The 25014-nt window shown below is 37.0% G+C and overlaps 1 protein-coding gene across 1 annotated transcript in view; it reads right to left on the bottom strand.

Annotated features, from left to right (window-relative positions):
* Nucleotides 1-4434: 4434 nt before the first annotated feature.
* LOC136266029 (protein sidekick-1-like) overlaps nucleotides 4435-25014 on the bottom strand; it is a 39555-nt gene continuing 18975 nt past the window's right edge. The window contains exons 4-10 of the mRNA XM_066060998.1: nucleotides 22448-22732; nucleotides 21020-21096; nucleotides 20078-20309; nucleotides 13899-14219; nucleotides 9959-10081; nucleotides 9802-9835; nucleotides 4435-4636 (exon numbers count right to left, since the gene is read on the bottom strand). Of these exons, the coding sequence (XP_065917070.1) occupies nucleotides 4450-4636; nucleotides 9802-9835; nucleotides 9959-10081; nucleotides 13899-14219; nucleotides 20078-20309; nucleotides 21020-21096; nucleotides 22448-22732 (1259 nt within the window). The 3' untranslated portion in view covers nucleotides 4435-4449. The remainder of the gene's footprint in view (nucleotides 4637-9801; nucleotides 9836-9958; nucleotides 10082-13898; nucleotides 14220-20077; nucleotides 20310-21019; nucleotides 21097-22447; nucleotides 22733-25014) is intronic.

The raw sequence follows: 25014 nt of genomic DNA, 5'->3' as shown, positions 1-25014 counted from the left end.
TTACGTTGGTATTAATAGTTTACAGGCGTTTTTCTGGTTGGTTGTCAGCGAATGGCAACGAATAACCGTAAATTCGTTTACGAATTACTGCAATTCTACAGGAATTCGTTGCACATGCGCGGACAACCAACCTGAAAAACCTCTGTACAACTTGAATTAGGGATAGGGATGAGTCTATTTTGCTTTTTTTCTCACCTATTTTTCTTTCCAGCAATTCTTTTTTTACCTACCTATTTTGCTCAATATTTTGCTTGTCAACAATCTATTTTGCTCCATAGTTGGTGTACAATGTAATAATAATAATTACATGTAATAATCAATAAACACTGTTTACATACACTATGGTGTTTAGATATTAGTGATTGTATCTTAGCATGATTGATGCCTCCATATAATCCTTTAGTGAATTTCCTTGTAGGTCACCAAATCCTGAATTCAATAGTGAGAACACCCTTTCTGCAGCAGCCGAGGAGGGCTGTATGGTCAAGACCTTCTTTACAGCATTTGACCATAAAGGCAAATCAGTTGCATTGAGCTTCCACCATTCCAGAGCAGCAAGTTCATCACTAATACCATCCGCCTTAGCTACATAAGAAGGAAGTTCAGCCTTCAAATTTTCAAGCTCGTCATCCTTAAAGAAGGGAACAACCTGCAATGCATTTACATGAGAAACATCTGGCTTAAGCATTACTATCTTGTGCGGATTGAAAACTCTCACAGCCTTAAAAACTAAAATTTGCTCCTTTAAGGAAGAATCTAGCAGTTCTTGAAAGTAATCTAGAGCTGGTTGCATACAGCTTCGAGCATAGCTGCGATGCCTCTGCTGTGCAGTTGATTGAGTAGTGATACTGCGAATAACAGCTTCAGTGTTTGGAGTATGAGCTGCCCTGACTGCTGCAACAACAGTCTGTACTATTTCATAAGCTGTGAAACTCAGTGGCCCATCTCCTTCAAGGTTATATGTAGCCTTAACAAACACCTCCCCCCAATCAATAACAGCAGCAAGCTCAAGCTTTAAGTGTTCAAGCTTTTCACGGTCAGTTAAAATAGCTAGTAACTTTGGACGAGATGCAGGGCCTAAGTCTGTATTTTCACTTAGGAATGGTTCGATATCACCAAACTGGAGCATTATTTGCTTAAAAATTTCCCATTTGCTCCACCACCTGGTAGCACTATACGATGCCATTGCCTTTCCTGTTTGTTGTTTCCATAGAAATTTGGCTTTAATGCTATGTGAAAAAAGTGCTAGCCAATTACCAATAAACTCAGTCAGGGTTGGTACTTTGAAGTGCTCTCCAACACGATCAAAAGCATGGCTGAAGCATCCAATATCTATTACATTAGGGTAAACAATCTTCAATGTCCTCATTGCTACACTGTTAACAGATGCTCTATCTCGCATAGCAGCAATAAGATGGCTGGAAGAAATGCTGTAGAACACTGAAAGCACTTGTACCAATTCGTGTGCAATTTCTTCCCCAGTGAGAGATTTTGAAAGCAGTTGGATGGCTAGAAGCTGCTGTTGAATTTCAAAAGAATCATTTACAAAGCGCACTAAGACTGCTAATGCCTCTCCACTATGAGAGGTACCATCAAAAATGACACTCAAGAACTGACCCTGGAGTGATTGCTTAATACGTGCCTTTTCTTCTTCTAAAATAAAAGGAATAAGGTCAAACATAAATCTGCGATCTGTAAGGCGATAGCCTGTCTCCTCAAAAAGACTACGAAACTGGTCAACCTTACTTAGTGGTACACCCGCTTGAAGAAATGTTTTGACCACTTTGACTCGGAAAACCTGCTGTTGTTCCGGAAGAGTCTCACCTCGCCCATGAGCTTCTGCATTATACCTTTGCAGAGATTGTGCAATGTCTGAGTCTTTAACATTCCTTTGTTGCAGCTTTTTCTTTCCATTAGCATGTTTAGTAGACTTTAAGTGATACTCAATACTGCTCTTTTTGAGGGGTAACTCTTCCCGGCATCCTTGGCAAAAAAGCTTTCCAGTAGCTACAGTAAAGGGTTCCTTGGAATATTCGGTTACTCTTTGCTGGGGCTTGATCGTTTTTGGGTTGCTCTGCGAATTCGAATGTAATGCTCTCTTCCTGCCAGCTGGTGGATTTTTGGCAATTTTTCTCTTACGAGAGAAGTCAGATGCACTTGGTGCCTTTAGCACACTAAGCAAGGACACTCCACTAGACGTTGGCGTCGTTGAGTTGCTGGCACTTCCGGTAGAACGAGTCCTCGAAGTTGTACTAGTCGAAGTTGTTGTAACATCTGACTCGCGAGACGATTCACGGTCATCATCATTACTAACAATGCTAAGACTGTCATCTACTTCACTAACATCGCTTTCAGCACTTGAACTGTAGTCAATGCGTTCTATCACATCCATTGTAGACACTATTTCACACGTGATTATTCGCTAACATGTATTGTGGGTTCGCCTTCGGGTCAAAGTTCAGCTAGAGCCATACTCATTTAACGTACGAGTGTTAAACGTAGCTATGGTAAGTTGTTACTTGTGTTAGTTATGCAGTTACATTCACACTGTCTGAAACAGATCTGAGATTAACAAATTTTGCTTATTTTGCGCCTATTTTGCTCGATTTTGCTCCTATTTTGCTCGATTTTGCTCCTATTTTGCCAGCATTTTGCTTGTTGCTCTTGTATTCCTATTATTCCAATAATTTTGCTGGCGAAATCGACGCATCCCTAATTAGGGATCCACCACCCACGCAAGCGATAAAAGTAGTGAAACAAGAGATGAATGATGGTATAGCAAAGCTCTGTGTAGTCTGTGAGAAAGTCCCCACATTGGCATGTTATAACAATTATTTTGTTGAATACCAAACTTTTTACCGCTTTTTATATTGTTTGCATGCATATATATATACATATTTTTTATGAGCTTACAAAACATAATAGCTAGTACAAGCATATACTCTTGTTGTATATGACAATTGGTACGCCAGTAAATTTGTACAAGGTTTGTCTCTTTAATGAAAAAATTCATAGTAGGTTTCATATAGGTAGGTATAGCAGTGGCAGATCCAAGCCCCTCCTCCCAAAAAAGGAAACACTGTGAAAAAAGAAGGATATAAGATGGTATTTCCAGTGGCTTATTGAATACAAAAAAGCTTGATATAACCTGTATTATACTAAGAATCTCACACGAGGCTTTAGTTAATGCGTTAAACATACCAAAACCATATAATTATGTGATGGTAAACAGTGGGCATTATATTAGTTTTAGATAATGTGGTAAATAAATTGAAACCATATATGCAGTAGTATAGTAAGGATTATATTAAGATATAAGATGAGTATAATACAGGATTTATATTAAGGCTTATTTGTATTCAATAAGCCACTGGAAATACCATATTATATCCCACCTTTTTCACAGTGAAAATTATACAAGATGGAGATAGCTTTTTACTCTAATAGAGCAGTCACCATACAGACCACTTGTACTATTGATAATCCTCCACAGTGGCTGAGTATGAAAACTAGTATCTGCAGCACCATCCTATGCAGGGAACACTTAGCCTGCTAAGAACATTTTGCAACTGAAATGCATCTATATGGTCCTTTGTATGCCATTCTTTAGGCTTATAACTAGCTGAACTATACTCATGATCAGTTGTCACTTATCCCTGTCATACAACTCTTGGTCAATGCAGTCCACTTATAGAAAGCAGTATATATATGATTTAGGTATTTGTGCATAAAACTGTTGCAAAAAAATTTCAGTCCTGAAACATATAAAATAGCTTTATGGCCCCCACCCCATACATGTACCCACTACCCTGGTGCACTGCTTGTCAAACCCTGGATCTGCCCCAGCATGGATCATGCAAAATGTCTTCTACTACATGTTTACATTTACAGATGGATATGTATCATGCTCTGGAAATATCCTCATCCATCCATATGTAACATCTCTATGTACATGAACAGGTAGCTAAAGAGATCAACTCAGGTGGGGATGACAACTAACAATTAACCTTTTTTAATGTTAATTAGCTGTCATACTGGGATGATAGCACAGCTGATAAAAACTCCCAAGAAAAATACAAGATATATAGCTATCAAATTAATAATGTTTGCTTGGAATGCAGTTTGCAGTTATGAAGCAAGACAACCATTCCAAGGTAGAAACTATTCATGTATGAAGACAATATGGATAACCCCATCATAATGAGAAATTTAATTAGGTCCAAATATTTTCGTATTTGTTTTAGTACAGGTGTAAATTTCATATTAGACCTGCCATTGTATTTGTGCATGACATATATAACAAATATCTCACAGAACTAGTGCAGTATATGTATAAAGTTACTATAAACTATAACGGATACATTGTGTGAAGGTACAGTAGTGATATAAATGTAAATGTAGTGGCAATATGCATAAAACAAACAGACATTCATCTTTTGTTCATGAATACTAACGGACAGCCATGTATGAAGGATTAGACTGCATTTCAACTTGCCCTTTAGTATTATCTTTAATAGTATCATAAGCTGGACAAGACTGCATCTTCACATTATCATGGACAACCTCATAAGCTGGACATGACTGCATCTTTACTGTATCAATATCATCATAAGTTGCTGACTGTAATGTGTCCATTCTGCAATAATATGTACATACACTGTAGTTAAATATTAAGACAGCTGAGCTATACGTATATGAGACCTAGCACTATCCAACTAGCATGCAGTATTTAATGGGAAAGTGCATATAGTTTCCCAATAACCACAAAATTGACTATAACTCTAGTCCAAGTGGTAACCATCGACTATTGCTACTGGCTACCACACACCTTCCTTTGATTTGTACCTTATGAATGTGAGTCTTGTAAGCCTACATGTCAAGGATAGATGCTACCAACTAACCACTTTGGATACTTCTACCAACTCAGGGGTGGATCCAGAGTTTCGAAAGAGGGGGGACACCTTTCTGAAAAACAGTTGAAGACCAAAAAAACTTGCTGAAAACCAGTTGAAGACCAAAAAAAAAAGAAAGAAAAAAAAAAAAAAAAAGGTCACAACAATAATAGCTAGTTATCCTTACCAACTATATCACGTCTGTTATGTAAAATAAAATCCTATTTGTAGCTTCATAGGTAAGCTACACTGCCTCATGAACATTGTGACTGCTTTATTAGAGTAATTGACTGCTCTATTAGAGTATCTCGATCTTGTATGCAATTTCTTGAAGGGGGGGGGGGCATTTGCCCCAAATGCCCCATCCTGGATCCGCCACTGCAACTGACCTGAGTTTTTTCCTTTTTCTTTTCTGCTTTACAACTAGCAGAAGCAATAATCATATTGTTGTCATCTTCACAAAAATACCAAGACTAGCTTTCAGGAGTTGATTTTTATTTTAAAGTCTTGTTGTACCAATTTAATTACAAAAGTGAAGAAAAATTTAAAGATTTTGAGAATATGAGTACATTTTGGAAAGCATAGTGAGAAGAAATTCGGAATAGCTAGATTAATGATGACAATTTTAAACATACTTCCAACAAGTCTATACTTAACTTGATAAGTTAAACTGTTGGTATATACAGCTTTTTTGTTATATTATGTGGGAAAATCAGTCTTATTGCCCATGGCAGCAAGTTTGATTTTTCAACGCGAACACAGAGGTACATTACTTTGGCGGTGCCTGCCCCTTCGCATAGAGTATGGGCCTGGGCATTCAAAGTTTGTCATGTGTTACAGAAAACAGGTATCACCAATCAGATATTCAGATTGCATTGTGGGCAATTACTAAACTTTTGTGACTTCGTCTAGGTACACAAATACACTATAAATTTCATTGTCAAAGTAGCCAGGCTTGGGTGGTCTGCTTTGGCTGGCTGCTTTTCCCAAGCCCGGTGGCTAACTGTATGAGCAGTCTGGGACCTTGAAGGAGATCTAGGGATGGCTGTATGTGGCTGTATGTGGCTGTATAGCTTCATGGTGTTGAATAAAGACCTGTGCTGTAAATTTCATTTCATCCTATTTCATCCCTACACATTCCTTGTAAACAATGTTTTGCCTTCCCCTACACATAGATCCTAAGGGATTCAAAGGGCCCACCACCTTTTTAGAAGTGCCTCAATATATATAATATACAGTATATGAACTGATGACAAATATGTCTTAAACTGTCTCTGACTAGTGAACCAAATCCAGTTTATCAGTCAAAGAAAATACTTATTACAACAATTAAAGTGTCAAATACTCACTTTACTGCAAAACTGCTATCCTTACATCTTCACACAATATAAGCACTTTTAAAACAATCATTGTAAAGCTATATAGTATGACTGGCATCAGCTGAATTTCTAAAGGTCTCAAGGTAAGATTTAACAGTAAAGCTACTGGAGATCATAGACTTCCCAGATTATGGAATTCTCTGCCAGTAATTGACCTTACCCTCTCCTTCAACACAATTAAGCAACAGTTAAAGAGCTATTTATGGGAACATTTTTAAAGTAATTTTAAATAATAAATGTACTTTCCATTTCGCATGTCCTTGTTGTAATTGTGCTAAGCTCCCCAACCCTTGTAACTATCATTTATTGTAATAACTAGTTTCATAGGCTTTTGGTAATTAAGTTAAGTATAAGTAGTTAGTTTTATAGGCATCTGGCATTGATTGTCATTTGTCCTTCAGATCACCTTTCCAATCATACTGTCTTATTATTGTACCTACCATCCTTGTAATTTTGCTGTGTATCTGTAAAGCAATGAAATAAATAAATAAATAAGTGAAAGTGGTAAGGTTAAATCCTAGCCTAGGAATGGCTTGAGACATGCTCCCCCAAGAAAAACTTGTGAAACAAAACCAAAGCTAATAACAGTAATTATTCTTAAAGGAACTTACTATAGACAAAGTGAAAATGAACACTAGATAAGTGTTGTTTCCATCAATTGTTGCTTTTAAATAAATTAATGTCAAGTATTGCATGATTACTACTTTTAGTTTTAGCTTCACTAAGTTTGAGAGTTTTTTTTTTAACTTTCAGTCAAAAAGTGTTCAGAGGAGGCTCTCATGTAAACCACACTTTTTAATAGTCTGGATCTGCCCCTGCCCTGCCTATTGGAGCTTACCTGATATAGTCATTCTTGAGTAAAAAAAAACCCATCTAAAGTGGTGCTGTTGGCTAAACTTGTACAGTGGATTCTCTGGAAGGTAAGGAATTGGTGAAAACTTGGTATACATAGCTTCAGTATGTAATGTCCAGATACTGTAAAACAATAAGAAGTAAATATCCTTACTGTGCATTTTAATTGTAGAATCTCCGTAGTACAGTAGGGATATTCAAGAAGTGTTTTATAGTGCTTCTTATTGCAGCGGTACTACATTGTCCCTACTCTACTTTAAAATACCTAATTTTTCTTTTAGATCATGGACAGTCAGCTACTGGAAACCTAGGTAACATTCTAAGGACTTTCCCATTGTTTTTTACAACAAAAAAATTTAATGCTACAGTTGCATTAAAGATGACTTTATAAATAATTAATAAAGTTAATATGCAATCACATTTTAACATTTTCATATATGTACATAACGTATGTGCCATTTACTGTACAAACACAAAACAAAGATTTTATTAATCTATATGAACAGGGGATCTGATGATGTATAGGTTTTATTGATCAGAGCTTTGTTTCACTGTGCATATCAGAGTAATTGAAATGTGTGTAACAGACTAACAGTTTTGTTGGGCGCGGCACACGTATTTTATCTAGTGACAATGTGATGTACTATGGAATACCATGGAGTAGAAATAATGTTCACTATTTAAAAAAACAGAAACTGTCTAGTTACATGGAAAATGCATGCGTGTACCTTGGGGGAGGATGGAGTTTGCCAAATGTTTACTGTTTGTATAATTTTGTAATGGATACCAGCCAGAAGAAGATGCAGCATTTGATGTACCAGCAAGAGGAAGAGAAGTAGTACTGGTGACAGTGAAGTGAGTGAACAGAGAAGTAGAAATCCAAGTCATCCGTGAACTTGAATAAATGGAAGACCTAGACATGCTACTTATAATGCTTTTTGTGAAGTGGTAGCATTAAAAGCCATTAATACATCTAAACAGAGGTATCCTAAAGAATTTTCATGAATTGAAACTGAAGGATCTAAAATTGTGCAACTGCTTATTTCCAACAATATCGAAAAAGTAGAAACTCTGTCACTAAGTGCATAGCAATGGATATTTTGCCACTGCACACAGTTAACAAACCTGGTGTCCATTTGATGCTGGAGTGGTGTGATAGTCAGTATGAATTACATACTCTCAAATCTCAATCTTTTACTCAAAGTTACATGATACTGTTGCACAAGAGTTAAAAGAAGCTCACTACCACACATATACAGCTGATATGTAGTTAAGTCAAGGTCTTCTCCTATACATAAGCTACATGGTTCACTATAGCTACTTAGATAGGGACTGGCAATTTCAAAGTCAGTACTTCGAATTTGAAGTTTCTTCTTGCATATAGATGAAGCATTAAGCAGTCATGAAATCTTAGGAGTTAGTATCATCATTGATGATGGTGCCAATGCAATCAGTGCCGCTAGTATGTCAGGGTGGCAAAGACATTGCATATTTTGGCCACTGCCTCAGTTTAACTGCTATAGCAATGCCTTAAAAGATGACCAGAAAATAACCAGGGCTATGGAAGTGCCGTGTAAAATTGTTGGTGCATTCTCTGTTAGGTGAAAAAGACACAGACACGGAGATTTAGTAATGATTCAAGTGGAAAAAATTTTGCCACAGCATAGCTTGACCACTGATTGTTCCATGAATTGGGGTTCTGTTGGGGAAAATGGCAGCAGGATTGTTTGAGCAAGATGAAGCCGTTCAAACAGTTTACGACTTTGTTGTCACTTGGTAAGACACTCATGGCTGGAAATCATTACAGAAATGATAAAACATTGTCTCCATTTGAAAATCTTGCCCACCCTTAGTTACACAGGGGCGTAGCCAGGATTTTTTGAAGGGGGGTTCCAGCACCAGCATTGAGTTACTAGAAGCAGGGGTCTGGGGGCACAGCCCCCAGCTGCTGAGAGACTTTCAATATTTTAATAAATCAAAACTCAGCAAATTACTATATTTTATGCAAAAAGTACATTAATTATGATGCATTAAGTGCCCCAGGGATGAAGGTAGTACTAGATAAAGTCACCTAGTGGAAACAGACAGCATAACACATAGAGACACATATAGTAATCTGTAAGTGATGGTTATATCTCACTGTGGTATAGGGGCCATGAATCCACTGATACAAATGACAATCAAAACAATATAACTATACAAATATGCATAGCATGAATTCATTTTGCATAACACAAGTGATAAATTACTGGAGCTCTATATCTTTAAACACTGCACACCAAAGCTATAGCAGTATAAGGTCATGCTAAGTTTTGCATTTAATGTTGGAATGTCTGAAAAACTTCATATAGACATGGATATTTACATGCATGTTCTATTAGAGTATACCTGACTACTCTATTAGAGTATATACCTGACTGCTCTATTAGAGTATATCGATCTTTTTAACAAGTTTTGAAGAGGGCTCATGTTACCTCTGTAAATCCTTCCCTGAGAGATGAATGTAAGTTTTATCAACTCACTCATTTTGTCCTGCCACACTAAATGGTGTGTTAGGATCCTGCTTGCAGAAGGCTAAATTTTACAGGGGGGGTTCCTGAACCCCCCGGAACCCCCCCTCCCTAAGCCCCTGTTACACTTTACATTAGTAATGAGAAAATGTACAAAAAACAACTCACTCTGTTTCACCATTAGTTGGCTTCATAGGTTTACCTGTCATATAACAAACGAAAGGTTAACATCAGCACTATATGAAAAAAGCATATTAATAAAGCTTGAAACAAGTACAAATGCAATTCCTATATTAGACACAAAGCAACAAAGCCAACTTCTTACATTTTCTATATCGGTAGAATAGCACAGCCCCAATAATTATTACTATAATTACAATGACCACAATCACTCCAGCCACAATTCCAGCTATGGTAACTGTACTTTCACTATCTTCTGATTCAAGGCCTATGAAAGTAAATGAGACCATTAAAAATACAATTTAGCTACACGTGCCATACACAAGAAAAATGACAGATTTGAACTACATGTTCAAGTAGTAAATTAGGTTTTGACACTTTTTAGACTAATGTGAAATCTTTTCAGTTTATCACTTTTGAAGCATTCACAGTACTAGCAATAATTTTGAACATTTCAGATATACATGTATACTTTACTCATAATCATAATAGGTATTCTTACTCAAGTGGTAAGAGAGGATAGACAGTATTTTCCAAATGCAAGAAGACAGTTATGGGGAATAATATTTACAAACACCAACCTGTAACTAGCAATTCAAAGTATAAAAAAATGTTGAATATAGTAAAGACAGCACAAGTGAGTGGCAATAATGATTGTTATGTAACATTTTCATACCTCAGATCATAGGAGCCGCCTGGGCTACAAATAACTAGAATGGGAAGCAACTATATATATAGGGTCCGCAATGTGAAATTTCAACCTTTGAGAATCAACTACCAAACCACCCAGGCTAGGTACCAACTAGACAGATGTTTATAACATTGTGGGGAAAGCCTGAGTGAATAGATAACTTATGGCACTTGTGCAATTTATGACTGGAATATTGCATGTGTTTTGGTTGGTGGTAAATTAGTGATCAGATTTGTACATGGAAATTGTGCCAAGAGGGATAATATGCTATAATTATACTGTATATATAGCACTTCAGTTTTTGAACAGCTGTTGTCAGCATCAACATTAATGTACACAATCAAGTGCAAACATGATACAATTATTATTTCAGTTATATCACAAGTTTGCCAGTGATTGATGTACTACTATGATACTTATGCACAAGTTTGGTTACATCCTAAATTATAAAACAAATGGGTAATGTCTTATACTTTTGACATTTCATGACATTCTTATTTTCATTGTTTACCATCCCTGTGGAATGCCATGCCAATTCTAGACTTAAACTTGGCATTTTGTTTGCTGAAATCTAAACTGAAATCATATCTGTGGGATCATTCCTGAGAAACTTTGATGAGAATAATAACTGCACTCTACATTACATATGTCCATGCTCTAGATGTCACCAAACAAAACCTCCAACTAACAATTTTAAACACTTATAATTTTAACTATGTAATTACTTAAGTAGTTCGTAATAATTGTACATTGTTAGTGTTGTCGGTTGCATACCAACAGGCCTTTGGTGTTTTCACACCATAAAACCTAAAATACATAAATTTTCACATGATCTGTAAACATATCAGGAGATTTGCACAACAAAGTGCTTATGAAAAATAGCACCAATCTGGCATTTTCTAATTGGTACAAAGGTTGAAATTTCACATTGCGGACCCTTAGGCCATACCTATTGGATTTTACGTTGAATGGGCCCGACCAACTGTCTTTTTCATGAACTGAAATGATAATGATAATCACGTGATATAGGATCACGTGTGCCAAGAAGGTAAATCTCATGTGTGTGAGTGAAAATCAGCTATTGGGATAACTCCACTGGGGATTAAACTCTTCAAAAGGTCGAGCTTTAATGGTCAAGATACTCTAAACGAAGTAGTTCTTAGTACTCAAGAGGTTTGTTTTATTGTACAGTAATACATTATGGTGCTGCAGATGGTGCTGCAGAACACCTGGTCATGGAACACATTTTGTAGTTGTGGCTCTTTTTTGTATGGTGAATTTCAGTAATAACATTTGAATTTTCTATTATGTACTAATTATTATTATCAGTATCAAATCGACCTACCTACCCAAATTTTCTGAGGTTTTGCCTGCGCAACATATGATCCAGTAGGTATGGCCTAATATAGACGTTAAGGCCAAAATCAATTGTGGGGATCGATTAATAGTCATGTGATTAGTCTACATGGCTTGGATTTGGCTATGAAAACCACTTAGACAGATAGCATTTTGTTATCCTATGAGTTGAAAAAATTTGAGCTAAGGTGAGAACTAGTGCTATAGCTTATTCACCAAGCTTTCCACACGTTTCTGAATATGGACCACGCCCCTATCACAAAGACACCACTCTGCATGAAGTAACCACTCTACAAGTAGGGATTTTCAACCAAATTAAAAATTTTATATTCCTTAAATTCTTGTGTCTTTTAGAATCATTTTAGTGCAAACCCCATGCACTTCAATCGATGGTTCTTATCAAGAGATATTAAAGTTGATAGAGTGGTGGTTTTTGAACATGACATTTTCAGGGCTTTCCTGTACATTATGGCACTAAGCACAATATTAGAAGTATCATAGATTTGATTGTGAATATTCTAATGACATGAAAATTTCACCACAGAACCACTCAATGCAGTAGAATGCATGAGCTACATGTACTGTAGGTAAAACCTCTCAAGAATGACCATTCCTCTGCAGGATCGCCAAACATAACTTTCAGTTGCTAAGAATACTGCATGTTCTGTGCAGTATTAATCATATACCAGCGTTGAAACCGGGTCACTACTGCTGACCCGGATGACCCACTGACCCGGATAGAAATCCGGACCCGGATTTTACCTGGATTAATTAAAGCCGAAGCGTGCGATAAGAGCTATGTTTGGGGTAGTCTCGAGCGAACGAGACTACGTTTTGAGCGTTCGATTTGTTTAGAGTAAACGAGTAGTTATGTGATAACTAAGCCAGTAAGTTTATAATTTAAAATCAGTCAGTGGGTTTTGGTTCCACGTAGCTACTGCGAGTTTACAGACAGCAATTGGGTGTGGCTTCGTGCATACCCAGTATTACCATTTCCCGATATATTGAAGTGGGTGTGGCTCACAAAAGTACTTATCCTGCTGCAAGACTTGACTCTTACAATAATCAATTAGTGAGCGTGGTTCCACGTAAGCTTGCAGACAGCCAACGGACACAGTTTCGTGCTACAGACTGCATTTACTAATAAATGGGCGTGGCTGAGCGTATGTTTGTAACGCGATAAGTGGGCGTGGCCTACGAAAGAGCTACGCGATAACGTTTATAAATTTCCACGTCATCAAACGACCAATTTCGTTTCTCGCGTGATCCAATCCGGGTCAGACCCGGATAATTTGTAAACCGGGTCGGACCCGGAGAAAATGTGAGCCGGTTGACACGACCCGGTTTCAACGCTGTCGTATACCACATATATTCAGAGAAACTAGTGATATTGCATAACAGAGTGAACTTTGGCATCACAGGTCACATAGTAGGGATTAATAAAGCTTGGCAGGATGAGTACAGTATTGGACAGTATACACTACATATAAGACTATTCAAGCCTTCCCATGGCCAATCCAAAACTATTATTTGCCAAAACTCTTGTTATGGTCAGCCCACTTTTATACATAATGCATAAATTAATGAAATATCAATTTCATTTTATAAAGCACATTGGGTTTTCTGTAAATACAGGACATTCAGAGCTGTGTTGTGCACATACGGTATACTGCAAGTTTAAAGAAAGGAACATTTAAAATTTGGCCTATTGTTACTTAGCATTTTGTGCAATATACCGTGGTAAACGTTGGCAAATTTTGGTGAATAGATCTTTAATTCATTATACAAAATTATATGTCCAGCTATAGTTAGCTATTTATGCTACTGTGTAATTATTGTGCAAAACCAAGCAGTATTGAAAATTTGTAGGAGATGACATCTTGATGCCAGCTTAAAACTGTGTTCTCTAGTGAGTGACACATGACTAAACACAGCAATTTCTCAAAAATTTTTTAGCCAATTGGATTTTGTAGATTCACCATAAGTTTTCTACTATAATTAAGGTAATAGGCAATACACTTACTGACTCAATACTTACGTCTGGTGGGAGTTACAATTGATACAATGGTGGAAGTAGTAGTTGGCATCACAGATGGGTCTGTAGGTTTAACATTAGTGAAGATTCTTTCTTCTACCACTACACCAGTGTCTGTTGTAGTTTGGAAGGTGATGTTGCATGGCTGGTCAATTTCAAATATTCTAGGTACATCACTTGCCAAGGTCAGGGTCACACCAACCAAACAGTCAGGATTAGCAGAACAAATTACTCGAGGAACAGATTCTGCTAATCTGCATGAAACAATGATCCTCCCTACTACAGAATCTGATGTGGCTGAGGCATCTTGTATGTAGTTGGTAACTAAAAGAAAATAAGAAGGTGTACAGCGTGTATTTCTTTCATGGATAGTCAGTATACAACAGAAACTGAACTACTGTAGTGGTTAGAAAATCCTGCAAATTAAACAGTATATTATCACAGGCACTATACTGGCGCTCACCATGATACATTATATTATACTTTTGTGATTATGCTGGCCTAATTGCAAGTACAATACAGTTATAATGGAGCCTTGGGAATCCTGCATATTAAAAACATAAACGTGTCCATTCTAGGGAGGTTTTACCTCAAACAAAATTCCATGTAAGGCCCCTATTTGGTGATTATTAGTTTCTCATCCACCGCCCGCATCCTTCTTAAGCTACCGCATGGTAAGCCATTATTTACTCTGCGCATGCTCAGAAGAACACGTGATACCAAACTGTTATAATTTTTGTTGATGAACGCTACAATGCTCTATATATCACCAGGAGAACTGTTGTTTTCCTTAGCAAATTGTTGCAATGCCAATTGCAATCGTGCTCTATCGACTTCATCAAAGCAGGCTTTCAGCTGACTGTCGAAAAACAGTTGGCGATCACGAAAAGTAGAATCAGCTGGTGAAGGAAATGTTTGTAGTAACAAAGAAAGACAATTTGGACAAGGTCTGTACATCAGAGTGTTAATATTATAAAATAATGGCATAATGGTAATACCCTCCCGCTCACATCATAATAATTAGAAAGGCTGGATGAGAAACTAATAATCACCGAATAGGGGCCTAACGGTAATACCCTCCCGCCCGCATCATAATAATTAGAAAGGCTGGATGAGAAACTAATAATCACCGAATAGGGGCCTAAATGAGTAAAGTGATGCAGTTAAACTTAGTTACAGAGAAACAAAGTCTATATAGGAAGTATAACCTTTGGTTGAAATCTGATCTATGACCTAGATAGCTGACTCTAGCTATACACATGTAGGTGGACATCTATAATTTAAGATACTCATAAGCTGTACATTAGTACCTAGTACCAACTTTCTTTAATATCCTTACAATGTTCTTGTATCAACTCAAAATCACCACATTGTTTGTAAGACTAAACAAGTTAGACGTGTAGATGAATATCTATCATGAGGACACTGTGTGTACTGTAACTGTAGTGTCGTGTGTTGTTTGTGTGTGTGAGCATGCATGTGACCACCCCTCCCACCAAGGATGACACCTTGCTCATATTTGGCGACTTCAGTGTACATGACATGTATGATGCTAAGGATGACATCTGGACTACATGGCATTGTAACAAGTATGTAATTTGACTGGTAAAGATTGTCTTTGGTTTTGTGAATTCAATAGCTTTTTAAAGAAGTCAGACACAGTGGATGGGTGCCATCATGTATTTCACATCTCTAGAAGGAAGGTTGCGTGATGGGAGGTTCTCCTCTGTGATTTGTACTGAAGATAGCATCAGCTGAGAAATTCATTGGTAGGGAATACCATTCAACCTAGAATCATTTGAGGAAAGTTACTAGCTGAAGCCTTTGATTGATGCAAAGAAAAAAGTTTATCAGAAGTTACAACAGGATCATGTAGGAGGACCTTGAGGAAGTTGCAGGACACTATATCAAGGCTAAGGAGAACTGGATTAATAAGGTGGCTATAGAGGGTGAGGAAGCTAGAACTGAGGGGCAGGATAGACGGGGCAGCATTTTATTATTATTGTTTTTTTTATTAGCACTTTACAGTGACCAGCACTGAAGGTCTGACAGCAACATGTGCTGCAGCTAGCCTTTGGACTAATTTTAGGGACTTAGACCTAATGACTTGACCTAGTGACTTGACTTACTGATTGATAAGGTGTAACAGAAAAGGGGACAAGTAAGGAAAAAAATTCCTCCAACCCCAGGATTTGAACTGCATTTATAGGTTGCAGTGAGCACACTCTACCAGTTCAAACTGCTGTGGTTTTGAAGGTTGATAATGTCAGTGTGCTGAGTGTGGAGAGAGGTGAAATACAGTTGGAAAACTGTGGAGAGGCTATGACAGTAGTATGGTGGCATGTAGAATTGCAAAATTCTCCAAGGTTTTTTGGTAGTTGTGTCCTTTCCCTGCATCTACATACACTTAAAGGGGCAATGCCTGAAATTATTTGCTTATACATGGAGCCATTCAATTTTTTGATGTAATCACAGAAAATATGTAAGTTTCCACACAATTTTTTTGGGGTTAGCGTCATGTAACATATTAATTATATACACGTAAGGGAAGTACGTATGGTGTGCAGTTGTGCTTTTATTTCAGTCTATGTCACATGTTCTATAGCTGATTGGCTCCCTCCCAACAAGAGTTCCTTAACTGGAATATACACCTGTAGATGATCTGAAGAAGGAAGATGTGGATTGACTGTTTTAATTTGTACATGCATACAGTGCAGAGTGGAGCATTTTGGGTTTATCCTGGTAGCACAAAAGGGTGTCAGGTTTTTGCTTGGCAGCTCAGGATTTTTTTTGTTGTACTGCTTCTTGCACTTGATTTTTTTGTGTACATTCAGTGTTGCTTATGCAATCTTAAATGGCTTCATAACAAAAGGCTGTTTTGCTATCTATTTTATGATGTAGAAACAAAGACAACAAAGGCTCCTGATGTAACACATCTGACTGCTTTCCATAACTGTACTATATTAAGCATATTACAATACCAACAGTAGAAGCTGTGTATTACCACAAGTTGCTGACTTTGTTGTGGAGAAATGCCTTGTTGGCTTGGTAACTATGGTCGTATGAGTGATAAAAGAAACTTTTGTTTGGAGTATTGCACAAGAAGTGACCTTCAATTGAACCATGTATGTGTATGATGCAATGTGCCAGAAATAAACATTTGTATTAAGTGGTCATTTTGTCCTTGCAAGATTAAGCATTTTCATATTGATTACTCCTGGGAATACCCTATACCATGTGTATGTAAGTTGTACAGTAGCTGTTGAGTTTCAGAGTAAGAGACAGGATACTAGTGGACCAAAAGAGCAATACAGCTGTGAAGTCCCCCAAACACATAATTATCTCATAGAAACCTGACTCCATCACATACATTTTAGGAGACCATTTTCATGTGGGCTCTTGCTTATCAAAGATGCATCCATTAACTACAGTAAGTATTGTATATTGTAATATGTAACTACATACAGTAGCTAGCTTACTGCACAATGCCTATACACATGGATTAAACATCACAGCTATTTCGTATCTGATCTAATGAAGCTGTACATAAAAGGGTAGCAGAATATACTAATTTATAAGGAAGTATCCTGTATTCAAATTTTACATGTATGTTGCGCAAACATAATTATTATAGCACCTAGTTATGCCTACAGCCAGTGTTGGGGGTAGATAATAATTATTACTTTTGTGGTAACTAAGTAATATAACAAAATACACTATAGAAACAGGTAATATAACTCAAGTTACTTTACTTACAAATGTAATGCGTTACCTAAAGTAACATAGTTACTCTAACGAATCTAATATTATGTAATATTATTACTACAAGTAACGAAGTTATTAATCTCATTAGTGATCCACTGAGTAATGCCTAGCCACAACAAAATAATGAAGCCTACTAAATGAAGCTTATTCAACAGCATAACCAAGATTTACACATTGCCCAACAATGCAATCATGTCATGTGATAAGGTGGTAGTTTCACATGTGACAGCTTAAGGCTGTGGACACAAAGTAGTATAATATTACTATAGTTACTTTATTTTTTGGGTTATATCTAATTAAGTAACTGTCCCAACACTGTCTACAGTAACAATCGCTACCACCATTTTCATTATCCATGTTGCAAGGCATTGCATCATACGACTTTAGCTTGGCCATGAGTTCTTATCTGCTTCCACTGTGTTTCCCGATTTATCACTGCATATATTCCAGTGCACCAAGGATGCATCTGCTACTCCCAATGTGGGTGAACTGCAGCCTGCCAAAACCAGACACAAGTTAAATAAATTCCTTTGCTCGGTAGAAACTAGGGCTGTACCAATACTACATTTTTATATTAATTTTGATCTGATGTCCAATATTTTATCAGCATCAATACAGATTTTCTGATGAACCAATATTTCAGCAACAGCTGATACTTCAAAAGTGTAAATGATATCCTTTATTTTGAGATACAAGTGTTAACATATTATCACTATAATGATGAACATGCTTTCCAACAATCTAATGCTCAAGATAGCTACCAATGATTTTACAAAGCAGTTCAATAAGAAACGAATTGATTTGTCAATCGACTGTGCAAAAAAGTAATAACAAAAAGAACAAAAAAGAAGCCTACTACTCTGTGAATCAAACCTATACACAGCCCTAGTAGAAATATTCTGAAAGGTAGATGCTTCTACTCTTTTCACACCACATGTTTGTTTTTCATAAAACAACTCACAAATTTAAATTCACACCAGACTGGCAATGTGTTCACCAAAGTATTAGACTCCTGCAAGCTTGTACAAGCATGACCAAGTGAGAAACGTCCTAGACATGAAATTGCTGACCAGATCAGTGCACTAAGTAGCTGTAAGGTACAGTTATCTACTTTGATGTGGTACCAGCTGTACAATTACATGTATAAGATAAATAGCCTGATTGGTTTGTAATAGACTGTATGTGTGGTCTATTTGTTAAATGAAACATGATCAATTTGTGCCCGAGAATTTTTGACAGTGAACGACTATCGCAAACTCCATACAAAAGTATGGGTACCAAACGTGGGTTGAGCTTTAACTCGCCACTAACACTGTGGACTTAGTTCCTCTTTCCAGCTACTATGCTATACAGGTAGAGAAATATATCGCCCTGGAAGAAGTACCAGTAAATGAACTATTTTCTGAGATTTCTACATACATTAGATCGAAGTCATTTACCATCATGACGTGAAAAAATGTGTTGAAATATCACATGTTAGTAGAATGTTTTCGGCTGTGCATATAGCCTATTGTGTGAAGTTGCTATTGTGGCTTCTGCTGCTGGTCAGATGTTCTGACTAAACAACCTACCAAATAATCAGTCAAAACCTAGTTTTGCTCTGATGGCCAACTGTTGTATTTTTGGTAAAAGGAACCAAGAAACGATGGTCTGATGGAGCAATATTTGACCTGATGGTCACTGGTATTGCAAATGATAAATTACATTAGGATAGCAATGAGTGGACTGGCTTTTTGCAAGATATTGGGGTAGCAAGAAACGAAACATCTTGCCACAATTCTCTTTTCCTTATGTGGTCACAAGAGCTCCACCAGAAAGGTGATATTATTAATCATTACTGTAGCTTGTCATGGTCCAGGATAGGGTCCTGCTTGGCTTTAGAGGGTGGTATCAAGAGGTGTGTGTGTGTGTGTGTTTGTGTGTGTGTGTGTGTGTGTGTGTGTGTGAGAGAGACACAGAGAGAGAGTGACACACACACACACAGAGACACACACAGAGAGAGAGAGACAGAGAGAGAGAGAGAGGAAGAGGGGAAGAGAGGGAGAGGGAGAGGGAGAGAGAGGGAGAGGGAGAGGGAGAGGGAGAGAGAGGGAGAGGGAGAGAGAGGGAGAGGGAGAGGGAGAGAGAGCTACATGTCATGGAGTTAAACTACACTATACAGGGTTTTCAGCACTTCTTGGAATTTTATATGAAATACATAGTGCAAATGTATACACATGCTTGCTTTTATAACACTTTATCTGGTACCACAATGGTGGTGGATATCCATATCATGCCTCAGAGTGCTGTATATATGACAAATTTCTTTAACAGGGATAGTAGTGTAGGTTATTTCTATTCGAGAATAATCAAATATAACAAACACCCACATTACGCATATCGCATGAAATTGCAGGAAGTGAAAACTATGTACTCACCAATTGACAAAGGCTCTGTGAATTCTCCTTGTCCCACACTATTCATAGCTGCTACTCTGAATGAGTAATTGGTGTATCTTTTCCTCGTTGTATTATTAGGGCCTGATGAAAACACATCCACCATGGTAGTATTGGCTGGTACAAAAGTTGTGATCACTAGTAAAGATTCATTCACTGTCACCTCCAAAACATACTGCATTATTTCAGTCATATCACCTGCCAGCTGTGGGGCCTAAAGAATGCTCAGTATGCAAAATTGTATCACAGTTCTGTTGAGTACTGACTACATTCATTCATGTCGTGATTAAGATACCATAAGTTTGAAAATTTTTTCAGGAAATAAATACATTTTCTAGCCAGTATTCTTGCTATCACTAACTTCCTTTAAAATCAATATTCTGGTTGATTTTTGTGCTTGACGAAATTATGGCAGTGCCTGCAGCACATAGCTGTTTACATAAACAAGGCAAATTCCCAATAAGTGGGCATGGCTCACAATGATTATGATGCTTACATACACCTAATAATTGATTAGGTCATTGGGAATGGCTTCATGTAAGTGTACACACAACAATGGCTCCTTGCATACTTTCAGACTGCTGCAACACACCTAATTGATAAATGGGTACAACTCCACGTATCAATGACACACAATCCCAATAAGTGGGTGTGGCTCAGAGAAGAAGCCGGGCTACTGCAGGACTTTCTACAAGTAAATTAATTTTATTTTGCACATTGGTCAGACCCAACAGATACTCATCCCAAGTAGCTAACAAAGAATTTGCTGGGAAATTCTAAAAAATAATTTGCAGACAAGACTGTTAAATCAATAAAAGTTTAGCCCATCACAATTTTTCTTCCTGTACCGTATTGTATTGGTACTATATACTTGCTAACACTATCATAACAAAAAGTAAGTGACAACCGAGACTACAAACTTACCATCCAAGATAACATAATGCTGGGTACCATATCAAAAAACTTCAAACTTGATTGCACTCTTGTAGGTGGAAATGGTGCTGTGAATAAAACAGGAATTCTTTGCCAGTTAATACACAAAAAAACTATTATTTAACTTCTCATCCCCCTGTGTTGTTGTTCTTGTCACATTAATGATTTTTTTGTACTGCTGATGGCTGAATGCAGCCACTAAACAAATCTGTAAGTTAGAAATTTACATTTACTAGAGCAGTCCAAAACAGTTGCAGTCTAAAAAGGTGCAGTCTAAGTAATCTGGGCAATGTATTTCATGCATTTAAAAATTTAATCTGCCCAGCTATTTAGAGCATTGTGAGAAACTGCCCTAATACAAGGTAAGTTATACATTTGAATAATCTTGTCAGTATACAATGTACTTTATGTGGCAAATGTTGGAAGGGTAAAGCACCAGAAAGTGCACTACTGCACTTGAAGGCTTTGTTGTTTCATTTTAAAATAATTTGTACTCTAAAGTGACTGCCAATATGAAACAGTGAATAGCTACTATAATTTTGGGACCCAGATTGAAACACAGATATAGTTAGCTCTGCTGCATCATGGCAGCATTCATGCATGGCATTTGGATAAAGCACCAAGACTAGTTAAGACTATGTAAGTTTTATAGTGACTTTGAAGTGCCTACTAATGTAGAAGCTGTGACACAATCTTTAGAAACTGCATGGTAATGATGATTATTGCTATGAAAGGGTGATATTGTTTTTACAAACCTTCAACTATTTGGTTCAGAAATCTGTTAACAAATTTATAGACCAATTGAATGATCATAATGTGCTGAATTTAATGGTGTTTAGCTTAGTGCTGTGGGATGAAGCATGATGGAGATATGGACAACCAAACTAATGAGCATAGAGCATGATTACGGAAGAGCAATTTTGTGGGCAGTCTGGTAGCAAAGATGTTCATTGAACAAAGTAATACTAGGTACCATTTTATCAGGTATGTAATATGATACTATTAAATTATAAAGTTGTGGAGGTCTAAAATCCAACATCCATAACTTTTGTAAGTCCAATACGTTGGACATAGGCTGTTAAAAGGTTAAGGAATTTTTCATTGTCAAGATGCAGTAAAAATTCCTATTTTTTTTCTTAGATTTGTTTGCAAAAGTGGCAAGTGAATTTTCCATTTTTATATGTACAAAGAAAGGTAAGTAAAATTGATGCTGTTTGCCTAACATTGTAAAGGAATTTGGAAAGGCAAAATCTAGGTGTGTACTGAAATTAGATTACACATGCAGAATGGTATATGTCCAAATAAATCCTGTTTGTCAATTTCCTCTTCTGAGTATTCCTGTGATTTTTCCTGCCATGAAAAAAACTGCACAAGAGTCACACAATTAAAACACAAAAACAGTGCTCCACATCCACTCACCCGATGGAGTCAAAGTAATCACCTGCATCATTGCAGGTGGTCCAGCTCCAGCATTATTGTAAGGAGTTATAGTGACAGTGTAACTGCTACTGTTTGTGAGGCCAGTGAAAGTGTTACTGTTCATTTCAACATTAATAATCTCATCATCAGTTGGCCCAGATACTGTCACATTATACTTCATTGGTCCACACACAGCATTGGGATCATTGCTTGAATCAGTCCATGAAACAGTAAACCTGTCCAATCCAATATCAGTAACTGTGACTGTGGGGGTATCTGGCATGCCTGAAATGAATGTGTATATACAACACTTTGACATTTCACTTCAAAGAGAAGAGAGAGTGCATATTATAGCCATTGCTACCAAGTGCTAAGGAATGCATAATGAGAAATGGAGGTACCATCAAATGGTACGGTAATACCATTTTAAGTAGGAATAGCCCCAAAAAATTTGTGTGCCACCCAAAATTCTGCCTTTAAAAATCATCCTAGTGACACCTTACATGACAAAAATCACCTTTACACAATAGTACTAGTCCATATCATATATAATCAGCATTAAATATAACAAAACACTTACAGGTGGCTGGTTACAGAATTTTTTTAATAAGCCAAAAACTTGAATATTAGTCTCATTGCCTCACTGGCTGACCACAGTTGCAAGGCTAGAGGCCAAACAAAGCAGCTCATGGCCACCAGTTTATGCCACAATAACAAACTCAGCAGTGGGATGTGACTTTTGGGGTTCTGACAAGCTGCATCTTGTCTTTTCTGTTATCTCCAATCAAGCTGCTTGTCTTTTCTTTAATCTAATGAAACCATATCGAGGCATTAATTTTCTGTATCAACACTTTTTCTTTCAGTAGCATTATTAGATGCCACAGAATTATTCAGAGTTGGATTCAGAAGCGCATCAGTCCTGATGATACTGTAAGACATATATTAACTAGATATCTGCAACTTTACGATTGGGATCTTGTTCACGATAGGTTGGCGACCACATCCATCAAATGTGACTGGATTTTGGAAAATCACCCTTATGGGCACATTGTAGATTCAGAGAAAACGTATTTTAATACTTTAAAGCATTGTTACTCACTAGCCTTGGTAGCTACATCATTTATAACAATTATTTTGTTTAATGTCAAAGTAACGTGCCAAAGTAAGACTTCTCACCGAACTATGCTATAATACCATCATTCATCTCTTGTTCTGCTACTTTTTATTGCATAGATCCCTACTTCATTTTCAAATTATTAAAATACTAGTAATCAAAAATAACTACAGGTATACTACCTCCATTTCTCATTAATGTATACCAGATTTCTTTGATGAAACTGTGTTATTTCCTCCACTTTAAAATAGTGACACTTCATAGGATTGATTGTGGGTTTTATAGCCCATGATATGTGTATTGCATGTTCTGCGGTTGGAAAAAAGGAACATTTCGGGATGAAGCCAATGTTGAACAGTGAAGAAATCAAGCCTGTAGCCTTATCCATTGTTGAGTTACGGTATATATACTTGGGTGGAGGCATCAGTTAGTTAGTCAGTCAGCATAACATTCTGTAAAATAAGTATCCTTCAACTCAAATGACCCTTAGCAATGAGCATAGATCCACTAGTAATATTCTTCATATTCTTAATCATTACATTTTGTTGTATATGCAGGCATAGCAAAGTTTACGAAGAATATCTCAGGATCTCAGGATAAAAGTAGCAAGGGTTGCTTAATGGATCACTGCTGTCTAACATATTTTTGATTTCGCTTTCAAGTGAAAAACAGACAACCATTTTATCTTGTCAAAATTGCTACTGTGCATGCAAAGCCATAAAATATTGCACTCAAGAGGTTTAGACTGCTTGTTACTAATGAAATCAGTTTTGTTATACTCAGTATACCAGAAAGCTATTCCACAGTTTGGATAATGGAATGCTCAGATAATTGATGGCTGGACTGATACCAATCCCTATCGGTTAATTTCACTGATACAGATACCAATACCGATAATAGCCCTACAATTTACACACCTCTTTCATTAGATTATAAGAGTATTTCAAGCACTTCATGAAACATATAGTAAGCAACAGTTGCTCAATGTTTAACAAAGCAAATTCTGCATCTTTTATGCTAGAATAATGCTCAACACTATTTCCAACCTGTTATACCCCAAGTTTTGCTAGCATAGCATTATACAGGACACAGTACGATAGTATACATTGTGATAGTACTGTATAGTAGGGATCATAAAGGTGTAGGTGTGGCCTACAAAACATCACCCAAAAGCCAACCTCAATTTTCCCTGACGATGACGAGGCAGTATTGGTTAGGTAAAATTGCACCCAAACAAGCTTTCAGATTGACCCAAAATGCTTGCTATGAAATAAAAAAAAATAAACAGAATTTTCTGCCTGCCTGCCTGAGTGACTGACTGATGCCTTCAGAAACTCGATAATGGCTAAGGCTACGGGCTTGATATTTTTACTCCTACTATAGTATGTTCACGTTGAGCTGAATCCTGAAAAACAGCTAAAAATTAAAAGTGGATTTTTTCTCAATAGAGTTA

The sequence above is a fragment of the Dysidea avara genome, chromosome 1 (assembly GCF_963678975.1).
Source record: "Dysidea avara chromosome 1, odDysAvar1.4, whole genome shotgun sequence".
In the NCBI taxonomy this organism is placed as follows: Eukaryota; Metazoa; Porifera; class Demospongiae; order Dictyoceratida; family Dysideidae; genus Dysidea; species Dysidea avara.
This window is presented reverse-complemented; position numbering and strand designations above follow the sequence as displayed.